The sequence below is a fragment of the Hylaeus volcanicus genome, chromosome 2 (genome assembly GCF_026283585.1).
Source record: "Hylaeus volcanicus isolate JK05 chromosome 2, UHH_iyHylVolc1.0_haploid, whole genome shotgun sequence".
Lineage (NCBI taxonomy): Eukaryota > Metazoa > Arthropoda > Insecta > Hymenoptera > Colletidae > Hylaeus > Hylaeus volcanicus.
In genome coordinates this window covers 9,498,862-9,521,383 of record NC_071977.1, presented here as the reverse complement: position 1 = coordinate 9,521,383, position 22,522 = coordinate 9,498,862, and the positions used below count along the sequence as shown (strand labels likewise).

Below are 22,522 nucleotides of genomic sequence, written 5' to 3'. Positions count from 1 at the left end.
TTATCTACCCCCAGAAATCCCATTTCTTTAAAAAAGAATCTGTCCTCAAATAGTTCGCGAACCACAGGTGTAAGATAATGGAAAGGTTTGCAGCGCGACGAGCGCCTCGAATCCGCAATTAAAAATCGGTCGACGAAATCACCGCGTTCGTAGGGCGTTTAATCGCGTTCCTCAACTGTGACTGGGACCGGAAGGAGTCGAAGTTCACGTAGAGAGGATAACAGTGGATTTTAACGAGCGGACTCAGACGTTGGCAACGATCGATCGGTGTTATTTGCTCGGTGAGTGGATCTCGCGTAAAATTTGTTCCCCGTTAAAGAGACGGTCGATCGACTGAAGGATCCATCGATCCTTTGCCACACGAATCATTTGTGGACATGCTTTCCACCACGTTGGCGACCATGCACCCACGTTCGGCTAGATGTGGATGTTCCACCAGCGAAGGATTGCCGAGTGGATCGACGAATTGACAAAGAAGACCTGCTGTTAGGCGCAGAGTTACTGCAACACTCTCACGTACGCGTAACCGGCGTCGTTCGAGTGTTAATTAGCAGTCATGTACGCCCACGTGCACGGTGATAACGGCATGTGCTGTTATCTGCCCACTGTCCTGTACCTGGAGCGATATCGTAAGTTCTTCGTCGTTTTCTTCGGTTCCACCACCATAAATCATTGCCATGTTCATTGCCATGTTCATTGTCACAACACCGTACACCATCTGAGAAAAATTTCATTCCTGAAGAAGCTTGCAACGCGGTCTCTGTTGCGTCGCTGTCCGTCTCAGATAGTTTTCCGTCAGCCCTAATGAGTTTTTGTTAACTTGTAAACTCTAATTAAAAGTCGTTTTTCATTCGAGTCACATTCGTTTGAGTCTCGTAATATATTAGTTTCAAACTCCTACAGCCGTCCAGATCTCGTTACAGATGGCATGAACAGCGAGCGAATGTAAACTAATTTTGACACAGGAAAACAAAGTGTACTGGCACTTTGAAAGGTTTATGGAATAGTGTAAAACGTAGTGCACACAAAAGTTTAATTAATAAGACTGGCAGCGTTAGGTGTTTCTTTAGAAACTAACAATCAGTAGTATGAGCATGTACTTGGTCAGACATATGGTATCCAACGAAATTCATCTATTGAAAGCACTTCAATGACCTTTTCATCAACTATGGCTAATATATTTCATGCTTGTAGTACGATACAACGAACTTTTACTACAAAATAATTTTTTTAAACACTGTAAAGCGTTATTGAAAATCTTGTTTAATTTCGTTCACGCGTACGATATGATTAACGATCACGATCATCACCCCCTTGGCAGCGAGCTTGTTTTAACGGAGAACATATACTTTTAGACGTACTAGTTTCGCGAATGGCCAAGATTAGCGTTACTTTAAGGCAGGTCGGCGGTAAACGAGCAACCATCTGGCGGAAGGGAACCGACGTAACGGGAACCCGAAAACTTATTTAGGGAAAAGATAGCGAAAGGTTTTGCATAACGAAGCAGTTAAGTCTTCTTTAACCTGGGAACGTTAGCAGTGTTCCGCGGGTAAATGTTGTGGTTCGGTAATCGAGTAGAACGAGCGCCAAACTGCGCTTGTTTATCTCTGTCGTAAATTCGTGGAAATTTGTCTGTTCTTCATCTGAGTATAGATAATAAGTACCAGTTGATCAAAGAAGGTCAAAAGTCGCGCCTAGATAACGAGTTTCCAGTCACTAATGAATGATGAACTGTTGTTAATCAATTATTTATTCAATTTAAATTACAAATGGCATAATAGTAATAAAATAAATTAGCACACAAAGCTTTTAATAGTCATCTATCAGTGGGACAAAATACCTCCAAGTAAGGATGAGGTATGAAAAATTCAATTAGCTTCAACGAATTACGAAAATATGAGCTATTCTTGAATTATTGTTGGAAAGAGTGACTATCGAACCAGGAGGCATTTAATAGCGTGTTTCGTAGCTCCAAGCGAACTCCCAAGTGGACAATGAAATCAACAGCTGCTGGTCTTTGCACTCCATCGATCGCATATTGTTTTTTAGTTTATTGTCCAGCTGGTGGCTTCGACATTTAATAAAAAAAAAGAGCTAAAAGCGAAATCCACCGGATTTTGCTGAGTGCCAGCGATTCTCCTGTTGGCGTTTGGATGATTTATTTGAGGCTCGTGATCAGTGACACGCGCCGGAACAACGGTTAAAATATCGAAGTTTAATTTTCGATAGTCCGTCCCCAGCGATGTACTCGCGATGCCAGGAAAAATGATGGAGGAATTCCGCTGCTGCACGAAACCATCCATTTTTTTAATCCTTTAAAAACTGAAATTATTTTTTTTTGTTTATTTTCAATTTCACCGGTGACCTCGAATAACAAGAGGTTTGATCAACTATTAAACGTTCCTACAAGAGAATATCACGCGCGAATTCGACCGAGTTTCCTCGAAGAAATTTATAGAAATTATTTTTCTTTCGTTAACTCCCAATTGTCGTCGCAGGGACGATTTTCGTGCACTTTAAACCTTTCGGAGAGGAAGAAGAAACGCTCACGTTATTAAAATGAAACTTTCTTGTTATTCAAGAGAGAACGGAAGCAGAAGAAGAGGATCCTGCTGTAATTATTTCGCATTCTGCTTGATTTAAATTGGAACTTGATTTCCTCTGGAACGGATCTAGGTCTCACGTTACAAGTTTCGCTGCTAAACGACGACTTAATTGGATAACGATGTTAGTTAAATTTCAATTAGAAAAATTTTAGGTGAAAATATTTGCAAAACGGTTGGGACGACGAGACTTGTGTTTTTACGATATTTTCAACGACCGACAATGGGGCTGGGGCAAATGAACATCGAGATTATCGTGGTTTCACGCTATGGTTGCTCCAGACCACTGCCCCGTGGGCGGGGGATCGTTTCAGCTGTCGTATGCAGAATGGAGATTAAATTGACACTGTTTGTACGATCGCCTTCGGGGCCTACTGCTATTCTTTATCGCAATTTGCGCACATCAACGGGGCCACGTCACGCGAGTTAACCTTACGATTGTTAGGAAATTCAGAATTTTCTTTCGTCTCTGTGGAAATCGCAACGACACTTCAAAGGACGCAGCGGTGATGCTTTTAATTTGACGATACTTGTGTGAATTCGAGGAAAATACAGTCGCATAAGTATTCGTAACCGTCCATATGTATTGAAGAAATTTGTTTAAATTAAATGATAGGTTTGATGTTTCCAAGTGTATGTTTGTATTAATATATTTTTTTCCAATCGTTAATGTTTTTGACTATTTTCGAACTGAAATCTTCTCTAATATCGCGCGGCACCTATGCTGAATAAAAGCTCGCGTTGAAAAATGATGAAACTTATTGGAAAATCTACTTCTTTATCGTGTTATCCACTGTCGAAGGAAGAATCGATACCGGGAACATTCCTGCAGCAACCGCAATCCCGTGTGTTATCCTCCAGACATTTTCGATCATCGGTGAATGTTTAACTGAAGACACATTCAGGAACAGTGATATACAGGATCCAACTATATTGATTTTGAGTTTGCAGAATCTCGAGTCTCCTTACATTTCAACGATTTATCAAATTCTGGCGCGGGAAGTCGTGTGTGTAATAAATCAGGAAATGAGTAGACCAAATAAATATTTATGATCTTTGCAATTTTAGAGAACAGCGCTCCCTCTGACTAGGTTCATTAGACATTATAGGAAAGGTATTATGAACCAACGCACACCTAGTATAAGCTATGGAAAAAACGCAGTTCGTTGAAGAAGATAATACTTTTCAACACCAGAGCTTGGGAAAAATTGTCAAGAGTCACAAAATTGATTAAGTGTCCAACCATTTTCTGTTCCAACGTGGCCAGCACAAAGCCCAGATCTGGACTCCATCAAAAATCTCTGGGCAATATTGAAAAAGCGAATGCATGCTGCGTATAATACCTCGCCATTGTCGATTGTTGAACTCCGTACTAGAGTTCAAGAACAATGGAATCACATTTCGTTGCACTATTGCCAAATTTTTGGAGGAAGTATACCAGAGCGTATTAACGCTATTTTACGTTCGAAAAACCTGTGAGGCAATTATGAACACGTGCATAACTGACAATCCATTAGCAATGTTTGTATGTACTTGGGTATGTATGTACTTGCGGTAATCAACCGCAATCAACGATAATTACAATGACATGTGCTAATAAATTGATTCAGATGTACTTATTAAAATATATTACACATAATTATTGACTCTGAAGTATTTTATATTAAAGTTGAATTTCTATGAATAAGTAAATTTAATAAAATTGTTTCAAATATTACTATCAAACATTATTAATATTTGAAACATCAATACTACGAGTTGTTACATTTTTTATCTATTTATTGAACATAATCATGTGTACATATGTTGCCCTTATGTTATGGTATGGCCGTGATCTGTGCCTGTATAATAAAACGGTGATTTGTAAACGTCGAACAACAACCGAGTGTATTTACCGTGGGGCTCTAGGTTGATTTATAGACACGTCTGGTACATGCATTGGCTCTTCCTTCGTGTATACTCCCTACAATAAGCAATTTACGATGCTAGGTATTTTATTGGCGGCGTTCTCGGCGAGGATACTGCGCGACATTCTTCCGTTGCTCTTAAGGTTCGTAATAAAATCAAGGAAATTGCAGGAACCAGCTCCAGCAGACCGTAGGTCGATTTGACGACTTGAACTTTGAATAGCTTCGGTAATTCTTGTATTTCTTGTACCGGTTAAATTGCCTTATTCGCTTGCTATTCCACCAGCATCGGTAAAGTCAAGAGAGAATAAATATAAATTCCAGGAGTTGCGATATAGACAAGGAAAGAGAACGTTCGGTGTCGGTGCAATCCTTGGTATGGTAATTGAACTCGAGGTGCATGCTCCAGGCACATGTGTTATTCGAACAGAGTATGTCTTTAGAGAATATCTCTTTTCTTTTCGAAAGGTAGTGTTTATATTTTTTACACTATCCCCACTACTTTGTTGTTTTATCTTCCATATCGATATGCAAACCTACAATCACATATTCTCTGTCTTTCCAAGAATGACACAGTGCAATAGCGTAAAACCGGGTCTCGTGCTGGGCGTGATCGATAGTTGGGGAAGTAGTCTTGAGCGGCCAGTTTATTCCGTCCCAACCTCAATAAATTTCGGAAGCTACCAACCTTTCGGGTTTCTACTCCTCTTTGCTTTCCCAATCAGTTTGCAATCAGTGTTTCTGTCGTCGCTCTCTTACCTCTCTCTTATGTCTTATTGTTATACTAGGCAACCTGCAGTCATTACGTAACCGAAAGTTTTCCTCCCATTCATTTTTTAAACATTTTCTTCTTGAAATTTTTCCTTCAAATTTCTTTCTAAATCAATATTTGTTCGTTTATTCCGTCACGAGTAGAACGTAGAATCAGATTATTACCACCCCAATCAGGTGCTCGACTGGAAGTACTCCTCAGTTCCCGAATTGTCTAACTTATGAAAATTTTCCCAGCGCATCGAGTGGCTGCATTTAGCACGGGCTATTAGTTGGTCACAGCCGATGGATAATTTGCGCCGAATAATTGCTAAACTCCTTTCATTGAATTACGCGTACCGTGCTCATGCAAATTGGACGCGGATAGAGCTAGGAAGATGCAAATTTGCCTCGGAAAAGTGTACCATCGCACGGAACAAATGAGTTGGATAATAGAAGGAGAAATGTAAGAAGGAGATAGAGGGAAGGAAAGCAGCAGGTGAAAAAATCGACTGGACGTCACGAATCCGTTTTCTTCCCCTGTGGCAGCGGTAACGTACGGAACTTTATCGAGGGAAACGTAAAATTCATCTTCCACGCGGAACGACGTTGCCTGGTTCTTTTCTTCCAAGTTCCTTCATTTCCCCGTTTCCTTTCTTTCGTTTCTCCTTGCATTGATTTTCTCCATTCACGGCGGGAACTCACGTTGAACTGATTACGTCATGTTATCCACTTTTCTCCGCAAAGTGGCATCAATTCCGACGTGGAATCTACGCGAACGTTATCACAAGGATGATTGAATTATAACATTTCACGAGTATTTTCGCATGGTTTGTTCCGTATTTCGAGGAGCCTTTTCGCCTCGTTCGTTCTACGAGAAAGGTCGCCGGAGGACTCGGTTGGGTTTCCTCTTCCCGGCGCTAGGAGGTTTTGGACGTTCAAGCATTTGGAAGCTTTTGTCACCGTTCACGGGGGAAATATACGAGAGACGAAGTGGCCAGGAATATTAAGAAGGGGGTGGAATTACTTTTTTATCTCTACTTAGCGTCGACCTATCGACCTGTAGGAAATTTATTACCATTAATTTTTTCCCTCTTTTTTCATCCACGAGTCGCGACCCGAGGGTTCGATATTTTCTCGCGATTTTTATCCCAGTTTGCCGACAAGGAATTACTTTCCACTCCAAGAGGATGAATACCCTTTTATCCGTGGAAAGAACGTAGTCTTCGATAATCGAATGTTCGACGAAACTTCAAACTCCATAGAGAAAGGGGATCATTCAGCGTTGGCTAACAACCAACGAGTATTATTTTGTAAATATTATTTCACGGGAATGTTCGCGATTTTTTATACGTCTGAATGGTCTTTTGTATCGATGTTTGCTTTTCTTTCAGGGAGAAATCGCATTCACGTATGATACTGTGCCCGCGGAAACAGAGAGGAAAGCCGAGGAGAGAATTACTGAAACGTGCCGGGGATCGGCGAACCATGGAACATTAACGAGGATGAAGTTATCCACCGATGACAATTTAAAGCGTGTGGATTCGCTGTAAATCATTTATGTGGAATTTTCTTTTCGTCTACTTGCTTTCCCTTGGCGGGTTTATCACCGCGGCCACTGGTTTTAAGTTATCTTGAAAAAGTTAACACTTTAGCCTATAACAACGTGTTTGTTTGTTTTATTCATTAAAGTGTATGAAGTTGTACTTCAAGTTTTAGGTTAACAAGATATTATCGCTTCTTACATATGATTTTTATAGTTAGTTTTACAAAGTCAGTCTTAACATATATCGTGTATACGTTTTATTACTACAATATATTTTAGCGGAAATATATTTTCCTATAAACGAAATTTCCTCGGTTCCATTAATGTTCTAGCTGGCAGTAAATACACGAAAATTCGCATTCTCCGTGAAAGATTGAAAGATCTAATTTTGACGTTGTTCCCAGTCACGTTCACGTGCGTCGAGTCTCACGGTCGCGCGTGTTCCGCGACACGGAAGGAGCACGGGATCCAATTATTCGGAATTTCCATAATTCTGGAACCACAGGTCCGATAGTCCTGTGTAGCCCGTAAATTTCGAAAATCTGTATTCCGCTGTTCCCTTGTTTATCTTGCTCGCCAGACGCCATCAGCGCGGGCCATATGACGAGCACGGATTAAACGCTGCCTGCGAATTGGACGCAACTTCGAATTGATTCGCGTCCAACTTAGTTTCGTACTGGACGCAACTTCGCTCCCGGATCCTTCCAGCAAACATTGGCGTCGTTACCAAACGAAATTACGTGTACGGTAGGACGATTATTTGTTAATTCCTTCGGGACAACGAAACGTCTCGGGTTCGGTTTCAAGATTCCCTGTCTCGAGGCGCTGCTCCAGCCTCTCCATTTTTGCACGGCGAATTTATGACGTAAACGGAGGCACGAGTTCCTTCGTGCGTGCGCGTATATCCGACAGGATGTTATGGATCATCGGTCACAGGGACGTTTCGCCCACTATTTTTCATGGTCTCTCGAAATGACAAGCATCGTTCCATTTGCCTTTTATACACGGTTTCATAAAGCATGATAAATGCCCCGGTTGGTGCGGTTTCGCTTGTATCCTATTTGCATAAACTTAAATTCAACGGACGTTTCCTGCGTTGCCATCGCGGCAGATATACAGTCAGGGACAAGAAGATTGGGTGTTCTGTTAATGTCGGAATTTTTATTAACTCACCAGTGCCAATTCCATTCACTAGGACTACGGTTATTTAGGTTTTGGTTATTGGAGACGTTTCGACACCTTATATTGATGGTTCTTTTTCAATTATGATAGAAGACAGGAATTATATATTGCGAGGACCGTGGACATAAAAAGAAGAACTGTTTAAACACGTTTATTTGAACTAAATTGAAAAGTGGTGACAGGAATCCTTATTTCTTATTTACCAACATTTCTACTTGTCAACATTGCAAGGATTGGACATTTCTCTCGAGAGATTATTTTGTACCGAGCACCCATTGTATTGATTTCTTGAGATGCACAGGATCCACACGATTAAATCGGAGAGAAAAATGTAGGTAATGGGTACGCTACTCGAGAAATGGTAGAATTGATTGCGAAATGGTCCCCAGAGTCGGTTTTTCCATCGCAGTTTGACAGAGGGATGTTTTAAACGTTTAATAGTCGCCGGTGATTGTGGAAAACGTCGTCGAGACGCAAGTACCGTAATTCACTTCGATAGTTGGGGTGCTTTAATTAGACGTGTAGGGGTGGCTGCCCTTTAATTATTGCGTGCGAACTGTGTCACCGGCGGACGTAGTAATGAACGACGAAAATAATAGCGTAGCAAGCGTCTTGGTTCATCCATTTTCCTTCGTCGTCGAGCACTCACCTCAGCGTCTCAAAGTAAGCCGAAATTAATTTCCACATTCCAGAAGTTTGATCAGACCCCCGAGGAATTACTTTTTAAATTCCAGCACGTCTTTCGCGTCGCGCACTTTTCTGCCCCTTTGCAGAGGTGGATACTCAAGGAACGGAGTCCACAACTTCTTTAAATCTGAATGTTGCTTGAATAAATGTAATTGAATCAAAAAATTGCAATGCACATGCGAGTTTCAATAATTACTTCTAGTTTTTTTTTCCCATCACTTATGCTATGCAAAGTCCTTTGACTCTGAAACCAGCTCGTTAAAATATTAGCCTCTTGGTAGATGACAATCTTTTTCATTCCTTCCCGCCACCAAGGAAATAAATGCAAACTACTGTCTCGCGACCAAAAGTGGACCACTAAATACTCAAGCTTCGTTGTTCATTTAAGATACAAAAAGTGTTCTGACCTACTGAATCAAAGGTCTCTTGAAACCCAAGCTAAATAGTCTCCATTTGAGAGCGGTTCTCCAAGGAGTTTAAAGGATTTTCCGCGAAGTAATTCAACATTATTCCGTTGCCGGTATTAGTGGGTTACGAGGAATCTCTTTGCCCTTTTGATTAAAAATCCGGAGGTCGTCGTCCCGTGTTTTCCAGTCGTGTAGCTTCCTTAATTAAGTCCTTTGAATTTATTTCGTCCCCCGAGCGACGGATTTTCAGCTTCCCACCGTAAACAGAAGTAATGAAACTCATCTTACAACGCGACTATGCAGTACGTTGAATGCCCACGTATTGTATGTACAGTCCGTGTCAACATTTAGACTAGACCCGGGAATACTCCTTGGGCGATGAAAATTTGATAGTTAGCGAAGATCGAGCGCCGAAACGCGCTTCGTAAAGGGGATGCGACGTTATAATTCAAGAGACGAGGGCCCGCGTTCGGTCGAATCATAAAGCCGAGATAAATGACCGTACTTGGCATAGTTTCGTCGTCGTTTGCGAACGTGGATGACTGCCCTATTGCCCTCTTATTCCACCTGAGAAATATTCTTCTTATTCTCAAGCCTGGAGCGTAGCTGCGCATGAAGGTATGCGTACACGTTCGCCAGGAGGACACAATTTTTATATTATTAGCTCGACGATATCTAGACCATTAAAGACAACAGAAATTCTGTATTAAAAAAAAACCTATTAACATTCTTAACACATTCGCGACCGCTATCGTGAATACACGTCACTTCAAATTCTATTCCTGGTTATGAAAGAATTATGAAAATCTTTTCATTTGATACACTACATATTTACAAAATTAATACTCCAAAACATATTTCGGAATCTTTATCTTCGTCTTAACAATACAAATTTGTGATATCCAGCTTCCGAATTTTATTATTTTTGTCAGTAATAGATATTAGAAACGTAAAATATCTGCCGTTCGCGAATATGTTAATGGGAATCTTTGTTTAAGAGAATTCTCGAATTACTGATTCATGATTAACGACGGTTCACAACTTCACGCACAACTTCAAGTTTTGGGCGAATTTGGATCGTGGTATTGTGAGCAGCATTCCGTAATCAGGGATATGTGCAACGTTCCCAGCATTACATACCCACGCGTTCAATGCGCCAGATTTATGTAGAGAGTGCTCGAAGTTCAACCCCCCTAAAAAGGATCGTTATTTATCGTACCTGCACGCTCGTTTGTAGCCATAGTAGTTTTAGAACACCTTGGAAAGAGAAATTGGAGATTCATGTTCAGGATAAAATTATGTTCTAAATTATATACTTAATCGAAGACATACACGTTAAAACATTAATGTAATTAATTTCATGAAATTGCGTACTGAGTTTTAAGCACACAAAACAAGGGTATAATAAAAAAAAAGAGAAAAGAAAAGTAGAATGATTACATATCGACTGAAAATTCAGACGAACGAAAGTATATGCGGAGAGTGTGGGTTTTAAATTTGAAGGTATTTCTGTTCGCTGTTTAAGGGATGTTGTGAAAGCATGGTGCGTCTCACTGCTAACGTAATCGAAGTTTACTTTTACACTGTATCTGTAACGTATCGCACATGGTATGAAACACGCATACATTCGAGTACAGCGTAGCCATACCCGTCATACTTTTTTTTTGCGTTCGAATGGAAAGTGGTTTTCTCGTTTTATGGTATATTCCGGACGACGCGAAAGTGGAACGCATGTGAAGAAAGGTTCGCTATATGCGCGCACGACGAGTTCTTTGAAAATCAAAGTGCCACTTTGAGCATTATTTATTCAGTTCCCGTTTCTGTTAGCAGTTATGCCAACATCTTCCCTTTTCCTTTAGAGAATGTAGAATAACTGAAGGAGAAACTATTGCGTCGACATTTTGCGATTTACGAACTAGGTGGTAACTCTATTCCCTTCGTACACTTTGCGAATTTTTAGGTCAAAGGTCAGTGCAAGGTCAAATTAAGGTCACTGTACAAGGAATTTCAAGTTCAGTATAAACAAACACAAGGTGACTCTGATGTCTTAAAGAGTATAAGATTTAGGTGATTAATATTATTACTAATTTTGATCATTTAATTTTTATACAAAATTTATTCGTTATTTGATAAGTAGTTTTTCCGTTGTGCATCATCCGTATAGATCTTTGTCCATTCACGTAACTGACGTTGGACATCTCAGAGGACTATTAAGAGTATTTAGCCATGAAGCCGGCTTTCCTCGGTACACTTGTTAATTTCAAGTGTTTTCTATAAGGAAATGCTCGCAATTATCTCCGTAAAGGCTACAGGTTGCTTTCGAGTTAGAGCATTTACTCGTAATTGGCCTCTTAGCATGCTCGTTTAATAGAACGGTTAATGCTAGTAATTTTAGTTCGCTGCAAATATCCTCCCTGGTTTTCTGTGAAACGGTTTTTACTTTGAAGTCCTTAACGTCTTTGTTTGTATTCACTTCACTTTTTCTTGTACTTTATTTTTTCTTTAAATATTTCTGTAGTATTTATTTACCTGTTTGTGATCGCACTTGGAAATGATAAACTTCCCAAAGGATTGTTGGTAAAAGTGCACATTTAAGAGTATCTGGTATTTTTCCTTACGTTTTCATTGTTGTTCCGGTTGAGCGAGTCTCATGCACACGGTTATTTGAACCACTAGGGAAACGTAATATGTGATATACGATACGAATCTATTGCGTTCCACCTTGGAATATCGTTCCTCGAAAGCATTACACGAGGGTCCTCGACCTAACTCGGTAATCGTGTCGTCAAGAACGTCATTAACAAGGTACTCGTTAAAGTCGTCTTTCAGTAATGACGTGACTTCTGAGCGGCGTTTGAACATTGCGGCTTGCAATTTTAATGGCTATGCCCTGAATTGCTTAATTTTAATTCCTCTCCCGGGTTTAACAGCTTAATTAACGATCTTGGAGCGACGTTATTTATTAACGATATAAATATCTTCTCGAAGAGAGGTCATCGAGTTCGCGGAGCACAGAGGAGCAGAATTCGTAGCATTAAAAAGGCAGTGACTGCTTGCATTCGAATTCTTTCGTACGAGATCTCGTTCTCGAAATTATCAGTTTAAAGTACTCTTTAATTACAGGTGCACTCGCCTCGTCTGAGTTTACATAGAAACCAAATAATTTCCTTAAAATATTTTGTGTATATTTACACGGGATTTATCGTACTTGAAACAATTTTTATAGATTGGTAAAGCGTACGTAAATATCTGTACAATGTTCAATATTTATAGGTCGAGTAATCACTCCTGAATTAGTAATTTGTAATAATGGTTTTTTTCTAAATATACTTTAAAATTAAACACAGAAGTATACATTTAACAGAATTGCTCACCGAAGATAAAAAGCGTATATACCATTTCCTTTTCTTAGGAAATAAAACTCGAGTGCAGCAGTCGAAAGGTTAATAATACTTCGCGTTTAAAGTGCGTCTGATTCGAAACACAAACCTCGAATCCAGGGGATGTTTCACGTCCTCTCCGAGTTTGGAAATTGGGAACTCGTCGAAGGAGAACGAACTTCTTGCTATATTGGAAGGAACTCACATGAAAGAGTCGTGAAATCCGCATTACTAACGGATCAGACATTTATATCGATGTTTGCTACCCGCACCGTCGTCCCATCTCTTACCATATTGTGTTACGAACAAAAGGGGTCACTCTCTTTTAGAAAGAAGCCAAAAGGAGAACGTACGAACGTTTAAGACCTGATCGATCCACTCCGTAAGTTCGGGATTCGCCCAGAAAGTAGTACGAATCAACAAGTGCTCCGACTGTTGGGACCACTCATCCACGACCGTTTAAACTATCCGGAAGGAAATCGCCCAGATGATCTTCAGATTCTCAACAATAGTTCCTTTAAATCCGTTGGACGGTTGCGCTGGAGATTCTCCACAAAGGACAGAATTTTTAAGTAGGAAACGATTTGCAGTTATTGGATGTTTAACGAGGGGGTTTATTCTTGCATTCGTGAAATTTAGCGAGAGTTATCGCAGGTCACAAAAGTCGAAGGTAGAAGTTCATGAAATGTGTATCATAGGGCTGTGTAAGCTTCAGAATTCTTGGTCGAAGCTGGAAGATGCGATACGGTGAGTGGTTTAAAGAAACGGAATAGTCATATGAGCACTCACGATAGTTTTACAGTAGCTCTTCGAGAGACCATTGATACTTCCATTGTCCCTATTCGATTTCTACTGAATGCATACGAGATTCTAAAGTAGTTCTGTCTGGTCTTGTGACAGTGCCGTTACCTTTCCACATGTCGACTGCAGACGCTTCTTACTGGGAACAATACGAGAAAATGACGTGAAAATGGCTAGAAAATATCCATCGATTCGATGTGGCGTTTCAGATGCTTTTCCTTTAAATTGGCGCGATTCTTTATAATATTACATTTAATAACATTTTTTACCCGACATAAAGCGAACGAAAAATATTAAAAGTGAGTGTTTTTAAAATAATTTCACGGAAAGAGACTACAGAATATATTCCAGTGAAATCACCTAAAAACAGCTTGAAAATGTCCACCGATTCGATGTAGGATTCCAGATACTTTTCCTCCAAACCGTTGTAATTCTTTATGGCATTGTATTTGATTAAATTTTTTGCGCGACACGACTCGAGTAACAAATATCAAAGCAAAACTCTTTATTAAATTAATTTCAGAATATTCATATTCCAGTTCCGTTTGTTCATAGGATTATATAATAAAATTCGTGGAATGAAGTTGATTCGTGAAATCTCATATCAATCTTACAATTTAACGATTCAAATGTTCACCAAAACATGTCAATTACTTAAAGGGCATATTACGGCAACGGAGATTGTTAACAATATAATACAATTTATTTTCTACTTGCAGGCTGCGTGTTATCGAAATTTAATCCTCATCGAAACGAGGATTCTCGTCGCAAGGGCTGCTCGTTATTACCTTTGTTCCATAAAATAAATTCACCCGTAACGCTAGAAATCGCGTGCACCAGTCCAACCTACGTGTCCTTTGTTTCCCGAAATTTTATATGCGTTCTCGTTACTCCTTTCTTTGTGTCGCATAACTTTTGTCTCCCCGCGAAGACAAACGTACGGTTTGCATTCTAATGGATGTCGCACGACAGATGTTAATATTTCTGCAACTGCGCGCCTTTGCTATGTATTTTTGTCATTATGTGACACGCGAAATTCGTACTTGTTCTTCGAAATAATTACTTCACCGTTTCCGAGAGTCTTCTGGTTTGTACAAAAATTGCATATTAGAATTGCAAAGGGGTCCTTTCTCCCCGTCGTTTTCCGACGATTATTCTTTCCGTCCTGTTGTATCATTACAATGTGGATTAACCTCATTTTTTTCTTCCTTTATTCATATGCAGGTTCATCTCTCGGTGGTCGTACTTTTAATTTGTCAGATTATCGTGCACGCGAGTTTACATTCTTTTTCGTATTTGATAATATTTCTGTGCTAGTAGAGGATCATCCCTTGTATTATTGAGAGACATTGTTGTTAATTTATTAGGGTCAGAGTGCGCCGGTTCTTTTAAGTAATTATTAACATTTCCGCGAACCTTGGAAATTATCTATGCTTAAGAATTAATTACGTTATTCGTTGCACAAATACTACTGGGCTTAATGTAGATTTACTGTGCACAAACGTTTTTCTAACTCTCTCGTTATTTTACTTTCAGAGGCTCACAGGGCTCTGGAACTGCTGGAAGATTACCACGCCAAGCTGACGAGGCCCCAGGACAAACAGCTCCGATTGGCCATCGAGCGTGTCATCCGTATCTTCAAAAGCAGACTCTTCCAGGCGTTGCTGGGTAAGCGTTAACATTTTTCGCGAATCCAACAGCTAGGTGGGGGTAGTGTTATTAAATATTTCCCAAGATTGCGAGGATTCATAACGGAGATTCGTCGGAACATAGATACGGACGAAATACTCGCTTTATATCGTCGAAGGCGTCGCGTCGGTATCGCGTCGGCGTTTCCGAGGGGGTTCGAAAAATCCGAAAAATTCCTACGATTCGTGGGGGATTCAAAGGGAGGACGCCTCATCCCATTCACCGTGCTTCACCTCAATCTCATCTTATTTATCGGAACTGGCACGCTGCCTCTCGAACGTTTCTCCCGCCATTGTTATTCGGAATAAAGCGCTCTTGCAGCCGCGATTCATGCTGTTCGAATCCCCTCGGAGCGAGGCTCGTCTGAAATTTTGACGGAGCCTTTGTGGAATCCGTGGAAAAAGGCAGCTACTCTCCGGGCCTTGTTTTCTCCTAGGATTCGAAATCTGGCCCTCTCTGTGACAACAATCCTGTGATCTTTTGCGTGTCCTCCGCCGTGAGTTCCCTTCGCGGGAGACATTTTCATCTTCTTACCTTTCCACGAATGAATTATTCAGTTGACAATGTCGAAAAAGGGCCACTTTTGCCACTTGCAAGAAATAATGTTTCTATGAGTGTGGGTTACATCCTAAGAAAACAGAAAGGCTTTTTCCAGAAGCAATTAATTAGGTAATTATTTCAGAAGTCTATGGAGAGTCGTAAACGATGCGAAAGGGAGAAGCAAAGCTATTGCTACAAAAGAAATATTAGTATAAGACTTCGGCAAAATTTTGTTGTCAAGATTGAGCGAGTTGGTAGTTGGATCTTTGAGTACAGTAGATTCGGTGTAAACTAAGTACTAAGTGTGCCAGGGTCATCGCGGCCACGTCCCTGAATGTATCTAATTCGAGAAAGAGATCCTCGGGGCTTCCGCAAGCTGTGTTCCAGCAGTTAAAACGGTTAAAGACCTCTGAGTATAAGCCGCGTCGTTTCGGAAAATACTCCTGACGTTTCGCCAACATTGCAGTTGGCCTTTATCGGAATTCTGATAACGAAAGGGATGTTTGAAAATGGAACTCGAGCTGTTCGATAAATTCCTCTGGACGATAATATTCAGGGATATTATTTGTGACGGTCTCTGGTGTCGATATAAAATTAATTTAAGAACTGTTTAATTGTATAAACAGTAGATAATTGTAATATTAACTTTTTAATATTAAAAAAAATTAGGGTTCAATTCTTCCGCAGAAATGCAATTTAATATTCGATCATTTATTTTGCTTGATTTGGACCTTTGACGTTTCACTTGAGAATTCTGGAAACAAAAGACACCGCGCTTCTTTTTAATATCCGTCTTATTCTGAATTCTGATTCTGGACATTAATAGCGAATCAGGAACTTGGGTATGCAAATATGGACGTCGCGGGCTTAAGTATCGTCGAAGCGCTTTTAAAACTCCGAAGCGTACTTTCATTTCCGGTGGTGAGCATGGAAAGTGCGGGAGTTACTTCGATGCCAGATTGTTCTATTCGGTTCGCTCAGTATAATGCTCCCACATAGAGGAGATTAGTCCGTTGCATCTGAAACTGTGTCGGTTGCACTGCTCTCTGTATGCCGCGTTTCGCCTGTTACTGCTGATAACTCTGGACACCCTTGCCACCGGTCCCTCTCGCTAATATGGACAATGACCACGAGATTACACGTCATATCAGCGCCGCTAAGTACTTAACGAGATTAGATTATTCCGCGGCACACCAGAAATTAGCACCTTTCCGTTAAAGTGATTTGAACCTTGAGATACAATTTACTCTCTCGGGCCAAGGTGAATCTATAACATAAAAACGTGCAAAAACTCAGTATTCCTGGCTTTTCCTTCGATACCTTATCAACAAGATCCATATCATCATCATCACTGATAAACCACTGTGGTGATGCAAAAGTCACACTCTATGAATATTATTATATCGTGCTATGCAGTTTATAACACTAGTATTTGGTGAGTGATCGTCGACTCGACGGTTAGAATCAACGCTGAACGCGTAATCATTTTTTATATATTTATTTTTGCTTATATATCGCTTCAAAACTGGTTAAAAAGAGAATAATCCTTTAATTTTACCATGTAGAGAAATGATAAAAATATAAAACTTCTTAAGATTTATAGCTCATAAGCAAAGAAATCAAAAAGTCCTGTACCGTTTTCCGATTCGATCATTCGTTACTGAGATATAAGCAATTAAAGTTTACTGTTGGGACTCTCGACGCGGCCCGCTCGTAGTCGGGGTTTGTTTACCTCTCGGTTGCGCACGCGTGCTCCCGCACGTGATACATGCGCGTGCGCGCTCGGAGTCACGAGACTATGCGCTCGCGCGCTGCCGCACGAGACTACAGGGTTCAGCGCTCGCGCCTATGGAGTACAGGGTTCAGCGCTCGCGCGCTTTCCACATGGTCCATGCGTTCGAGCTCGTATGAACTTTAACTGCCAATATCTTCGTAACAAACGGTCGGATTGAAAAATGGAAAAGGACTTTTCGATTCGTATTGGCACAAAGTATTCATCTTCAAGAAGTATCTTATATTTTTCCTAAGAATTGTTTATATTTCCATATCGAAAAGTCAGACTGAAAAATAAAAAAGGACTTTTAGTAAAACTATATGTTTATACAGTTCATACAGTGTATATAAAATCCATTGTACGTGAATAAAACGCATCATCACTGACAAGCCACTCTATATAAATCACATCTGTATCTAAAATCCCTTTCACGAGGATGGGGATATAAAGCTTCATTTTCAGTTTAAAAATATCATCCAAGTGAACGCTACTCTGTTAATAAAAAATTAATTTCGTCAAAACTCCAGACCAGAACTCCACCTTAAACTAGACAGTGATTTCTAAAGTTTTTACGTGACGTAACGTCCCGCGACAATCGCGATCAATTAGCGTACAATCTCAATTGTTATTAATCCCACAGCCGTGGTTTGTGTCGAGGCGTTACGTGGTTTGCGTCGTAATTAACGATTCGACGCATATTGCCGTACCGTATCGTTGTCTGCGTGCCATAGTTTCCTGGTCAATACCCACAATATTACGCGTCACGTTGGCAGGACTAAGTACACAACAAGGTTACAATTTGGAACTAAGCACGTTAACGTGGCGTATGCCGCGAAACTTCGAATCCGAAGTTTGGACACGGCGAAGTAATGGCGCCGATTGAAATTGGACCGCGAGTTCGTCCACTGTTTGACATTGATTACCGAGGTGTCAGATTTTGCGTCACTGAGTTTCAACTTCACGTCACGCGATAGCGCAGCGTTAGATGCGCTCTGAACCTAATTGGATCGTGTTAGGAAAAAAATCTATACTGTTTATTCTCAGACAATGTAAATAATTCGTTTAATACAATCAAAATACGTCACAGTATCGAAAGCTCATTCTATGAAATAAGTAAAATTATTTCGCTTGCTTTGAAAACCGCCTATCAACTATTTCCATCGTACCAGCAATCGATTAATTTGCCCCAACCTATTTGGACCGAACAAGCATACGCGAGGTCGTATCGTTGCATTAAGTTCTATTAAAGTTGAAGCAAAGGAAGATTAATGAAAATAAACAGAGTTAGAATTGTTAGTCGTAGCCCTCTCTCGCGCTCCGAAGAAGATTGTAAATTAATTTACTCGAACGTCACGATAATTATTGTAGAACACCGCGGCTGCAGTCGCAGCTCCAACCGGGTCACGCGAAGGAAACCATCCTCCCCCCATCTCGCCCGAGTCCTCGTGATTTAATTTTCAATAATTCGGATCCCTTGCACTCACCGAGGATCTCATTACGTCTCACCATTTCGCTTAATTGCCGCGATGACAGAATGCAGCGATGATGCCATTACGCGCTCGCAAATCTGCGAAATTGTTCGCGGAACGAGGCTTTCATTCTTTGCCCCCTTGAAGAATTTAACGACGACGAAGGACGCCGAGGGGGACAGAGACCTGCCCCGGCGTCCGTTACTTTTGCTCAAATTTGTCAAAGGCAGGCGAGCAGAGGTGTGCGCTGCCGTGATACACCTTTCCTTTGGTCAGCAAACTCGAAAGCAGTTCGAGTGGCCATAGGGCCATTTGGGACGAGTTTAAATTCGCGAATACTTGGGGGTGTCTACAGAGACGACGAGACCTCGAGTGGCCTCGCTCGAGTACTCTCAATTTATCGCTCTCTCACCCTCGGTCGCTTTCAGCTCTCTTCGAGTCGTTACTATTGGCATCAGCTGCTTCACGACCATCCACGCGGATCGCAGATTAGCTTGCCGAGAGGGACTCGAGTCGGAAAGTATCCTTGATTCGGAAACAAACATCTGCAATTCCGAACGTTTTAGTACGGTCTGAAAATGGCAGGTAAATGGGGCCTGTTTATTGTGGGGACGTGGAATTAATTTTACAAGGTGTGTACTAATTTTTAAGCAAAACAGTATCTGTTAATCGAGTTTTTATTATTATTCTTGTCTTATCATGTTACAACAGGTGAATTCCAGTGAGAATCATCTATATGGTAATATTTTTTTCATATCTGTAAACAATTATCGAAGTAAGGATTCAATACATGAGTTGAATTCTTCTACTCTTTTCGTTACATTGAAAGATTTGTTCTTCTGGAAAACTTCACTTTGGCTTCACCTTAACTTCCTAGAAAGACAAGTTACTCTCGTCGTGATGGTACCATTTCCTTGGAAATTCTAACCACTCCATTTCGAATGTTCGACGTTTCCAATCCCTTATTAGTCTCGCATCCTTGGGGAGCCAGCCATTCACAGACAGGTGGTTGTTTGGTTACCTTAAGCCTGATTTTCCTCCTCTTTTCTCCAATCCACCGACGAAGAAGCCTCATCCGAATTGCATTGATTGACAGAGCTTGGCTCTTCGAACGCCTGGTGGAATTTTGTTCCTCGTCAACGGAGGTTGAGTCTACGAGCGTAGCAGAGGGTCCTTGGATTTGGATTTTAGATTTTTTGCTGGCGCATTATTGAAGCAGCCAGATATCTAGAGCAGACCCTCGCTAGATACCTTAATTAAGGGAAGTCAATCCGCTAATCCCAGAATTCGATTCGGTTACCTTTACACGCTTCCGTAGTCAATGTTGAAGGGAATGCGTCGTTCGTTATTGAGCGGTAACCAGGATCTAGGAAATCTTAACTCTATCGTCTGGTATACACATTTTAACTAATTCGCAATTGCACTTTCATTGATTATTCGATAGATAAACATTTGCATCAGCGTGTTCACAGAAGCGTGGTTTTTTCCCCCGAATCTGAAAACAGTATTTTAAATGAATGTAAATTTGCGACGTAACCTGTTGGATACACCTCGTCGAGTGTACTGGCACTCCCTGGACTCAAGCGCGTCGCTTGGCACAATATGAGAGTAAAACACAGAAGCAATGCACTATTTTACACCTCGGTGGCGGATGCTCCGGACGTTATTTTACAAAACATGCTGGGTTGACAAATTTCCCTCGCCCTCGCGCACGTGCAACGATTTCGGTCGGTTTCAGGCAATATTTCTATGGCCAGTATTTAATTTATCCCCTTTCGCGAAAAGTGTTAACACGGTATTCCAATTTTTTATTTACAACGGTGTTAATTACCCGTGGTTCAATAAACTATATATTATTTTCCTCAATATCGCTTGACACATTCGTGACCGGCAGATATTCCACGTTTCTAATACCGACTACCGTTGAAAATAATAAAATTCCGAAACTAGTATCAAACTTGTAAATATGTAGTGTATAAAATAAAGAAGTTTTCATAATTCTTTTATAACCAGGAATAGAATTTGAAGTGACGTGTATTCACGTCAACGGTCCCGAATGTGTTGAAATAGTCTGTATGAAAGTCGATCCACCATTGTTAGTATAGCTTAAGAAACGGCAATGTTAATTCCACATTAGTCTCGTTTCATTCGGTTTCAAAGTGAATTTGTGTACCTCGAGTATCTAGTTTCAGAGTGCTGAAGAATTTACGAATCTTTCGCGCGAAAAAGGTCAAAATTGAGCAAACTGAGACGAATTAAGGGAACTTTGTTATCACGTTCGTCGACGTTTAATGCAATTTCTGCGAGTCAGTAAACGTATTTCTCGTCGTTCCTAAATCAGTCGTATCTAGCTTGTTAACTTTGAAGGAAACTAAGCTTGTTGTCATTGGAGCTTGAGAATCCGTCGTCTCTACTTTGAAATTCAGGTCGGTTTCCGATCGACGGTAGAATTTTTCTCGGGCGCATCTTTGGATAGAATTGAAAGTATCGTCTTCACGTCGATCGGAGACTATTGGAGCCCAGAAAATGGAACGGGAAGTGTGAGTAAGAATAAAAGAAGGTAACGACGTAGGAGAAGAAGAATTACTTGAAAGGAACTTATACAATTCACAAATTTGTGAATATAGACAGTGCTAGTATTTTATTTAATAATTCAGTCATACAGCTACAGTGAGAATGAAAGAGCTAATAAATGAAAATGTTCCGCGGTATAAAAGTTTTAGATTTGAATGATGTCACGAGTTAAAAACTGTCTCCTGTTGAACAAATTGCTGTTAGATGTGTTCGTGTCCATCAGGAGTTGCAGTTGTGAAATTTAATAGATCACGTTGATCGATAGTCGTGTCGTCATTGTTCTTCGCGATAACGATAGCCTTCACTGACTTTACAAAAAGTAAATCAGATGGATATCGGATATTGAATCGATCTTATTCACCGAACTAATCACCCACGTATTACTATTTAAACGCTCGAGCAATTTTTCCACAAGGAAACTCTTTTAGAACAGAACTAACGTCAAACGTTCATTCTAATATTAAGGAAATGTGTATCGATTTGTATGCGACATTGAAGCATTTGTGTCACACTCAAGAATATATACTAAAACGAATGACTTTTGTTCAATTGAAGTGTCGCTATTCGCATCAGAAGTAGTTATTTCAAGTCTTGACAGCATCGGAGTAAGTGGATCGCATCAATCATAAATGCGAGAAGTTGAAAAAACAAAACGAAAACCGAAAGACTCTGTGAGGAGGAGCGTCGAAACATTGTTAATTTACACCGTCTGCTACCACCGTGATAAGTTCTTTTAGTTTTGCTTTTTTTGAGCAAACAGATGGCGGCAGCAGATTTTCACAAACACAAGAAATTCACTGAGAGATAACTCTTCTTTTCCTGCAGCAAAGATGAAAAATGAAATATTGCTTTCATGTTCCAACGCGTAACGTTCTCTTTGTGTTTGATTTAAGAAATTTTCTGATTTCTTCGAAAAGTCTTCGATCGTGGCAAAGTGAGAAAAATTCTTATCCGAACCAAACATTAATACTTTTGTATTAAAGATCGTAGAATGTGGCCATTGTAAACTTTGTTTATTTTATTGAAATCGTCAAAAGATAATTGCAATAATTACCTTTAGTTTATAATTGAAATGAAATTAAACATTTTACAAATACAAAATATATTAAAGGTAAAAGAAAGAAAGGCAACAGAATATGCCTGATTTAATATGGCTTCCTTTCCATATTGGAAACTTTATTCACCCTTTAACGAGACTCTGAGACTAAACGCA

General features: G+C 40.3%; 1 protein-coding gene across 1 annotated transcript in view; it reads left to right on the top strand.

Annotated features, from left to right (window-relative positions):
* The window catches only part of LOC128872915 (uncharacterized), a 233,369-nt gene that overhangs the window by 61,944 nt on the left and 148,903 nt on the right, over positions 1-22,522 (top strand). Inside the window, exon 3 of the mRNA XM_054116102.1 lies at positions 14,800-14,931. Within this exon, the coding sequence (XP_053972077.1) occupies positions 14,800-14,931 (132 nt within the window). The remainder of the gene's footprint in view (positions 1-14,799; positions 14,932-22,522) is intronic.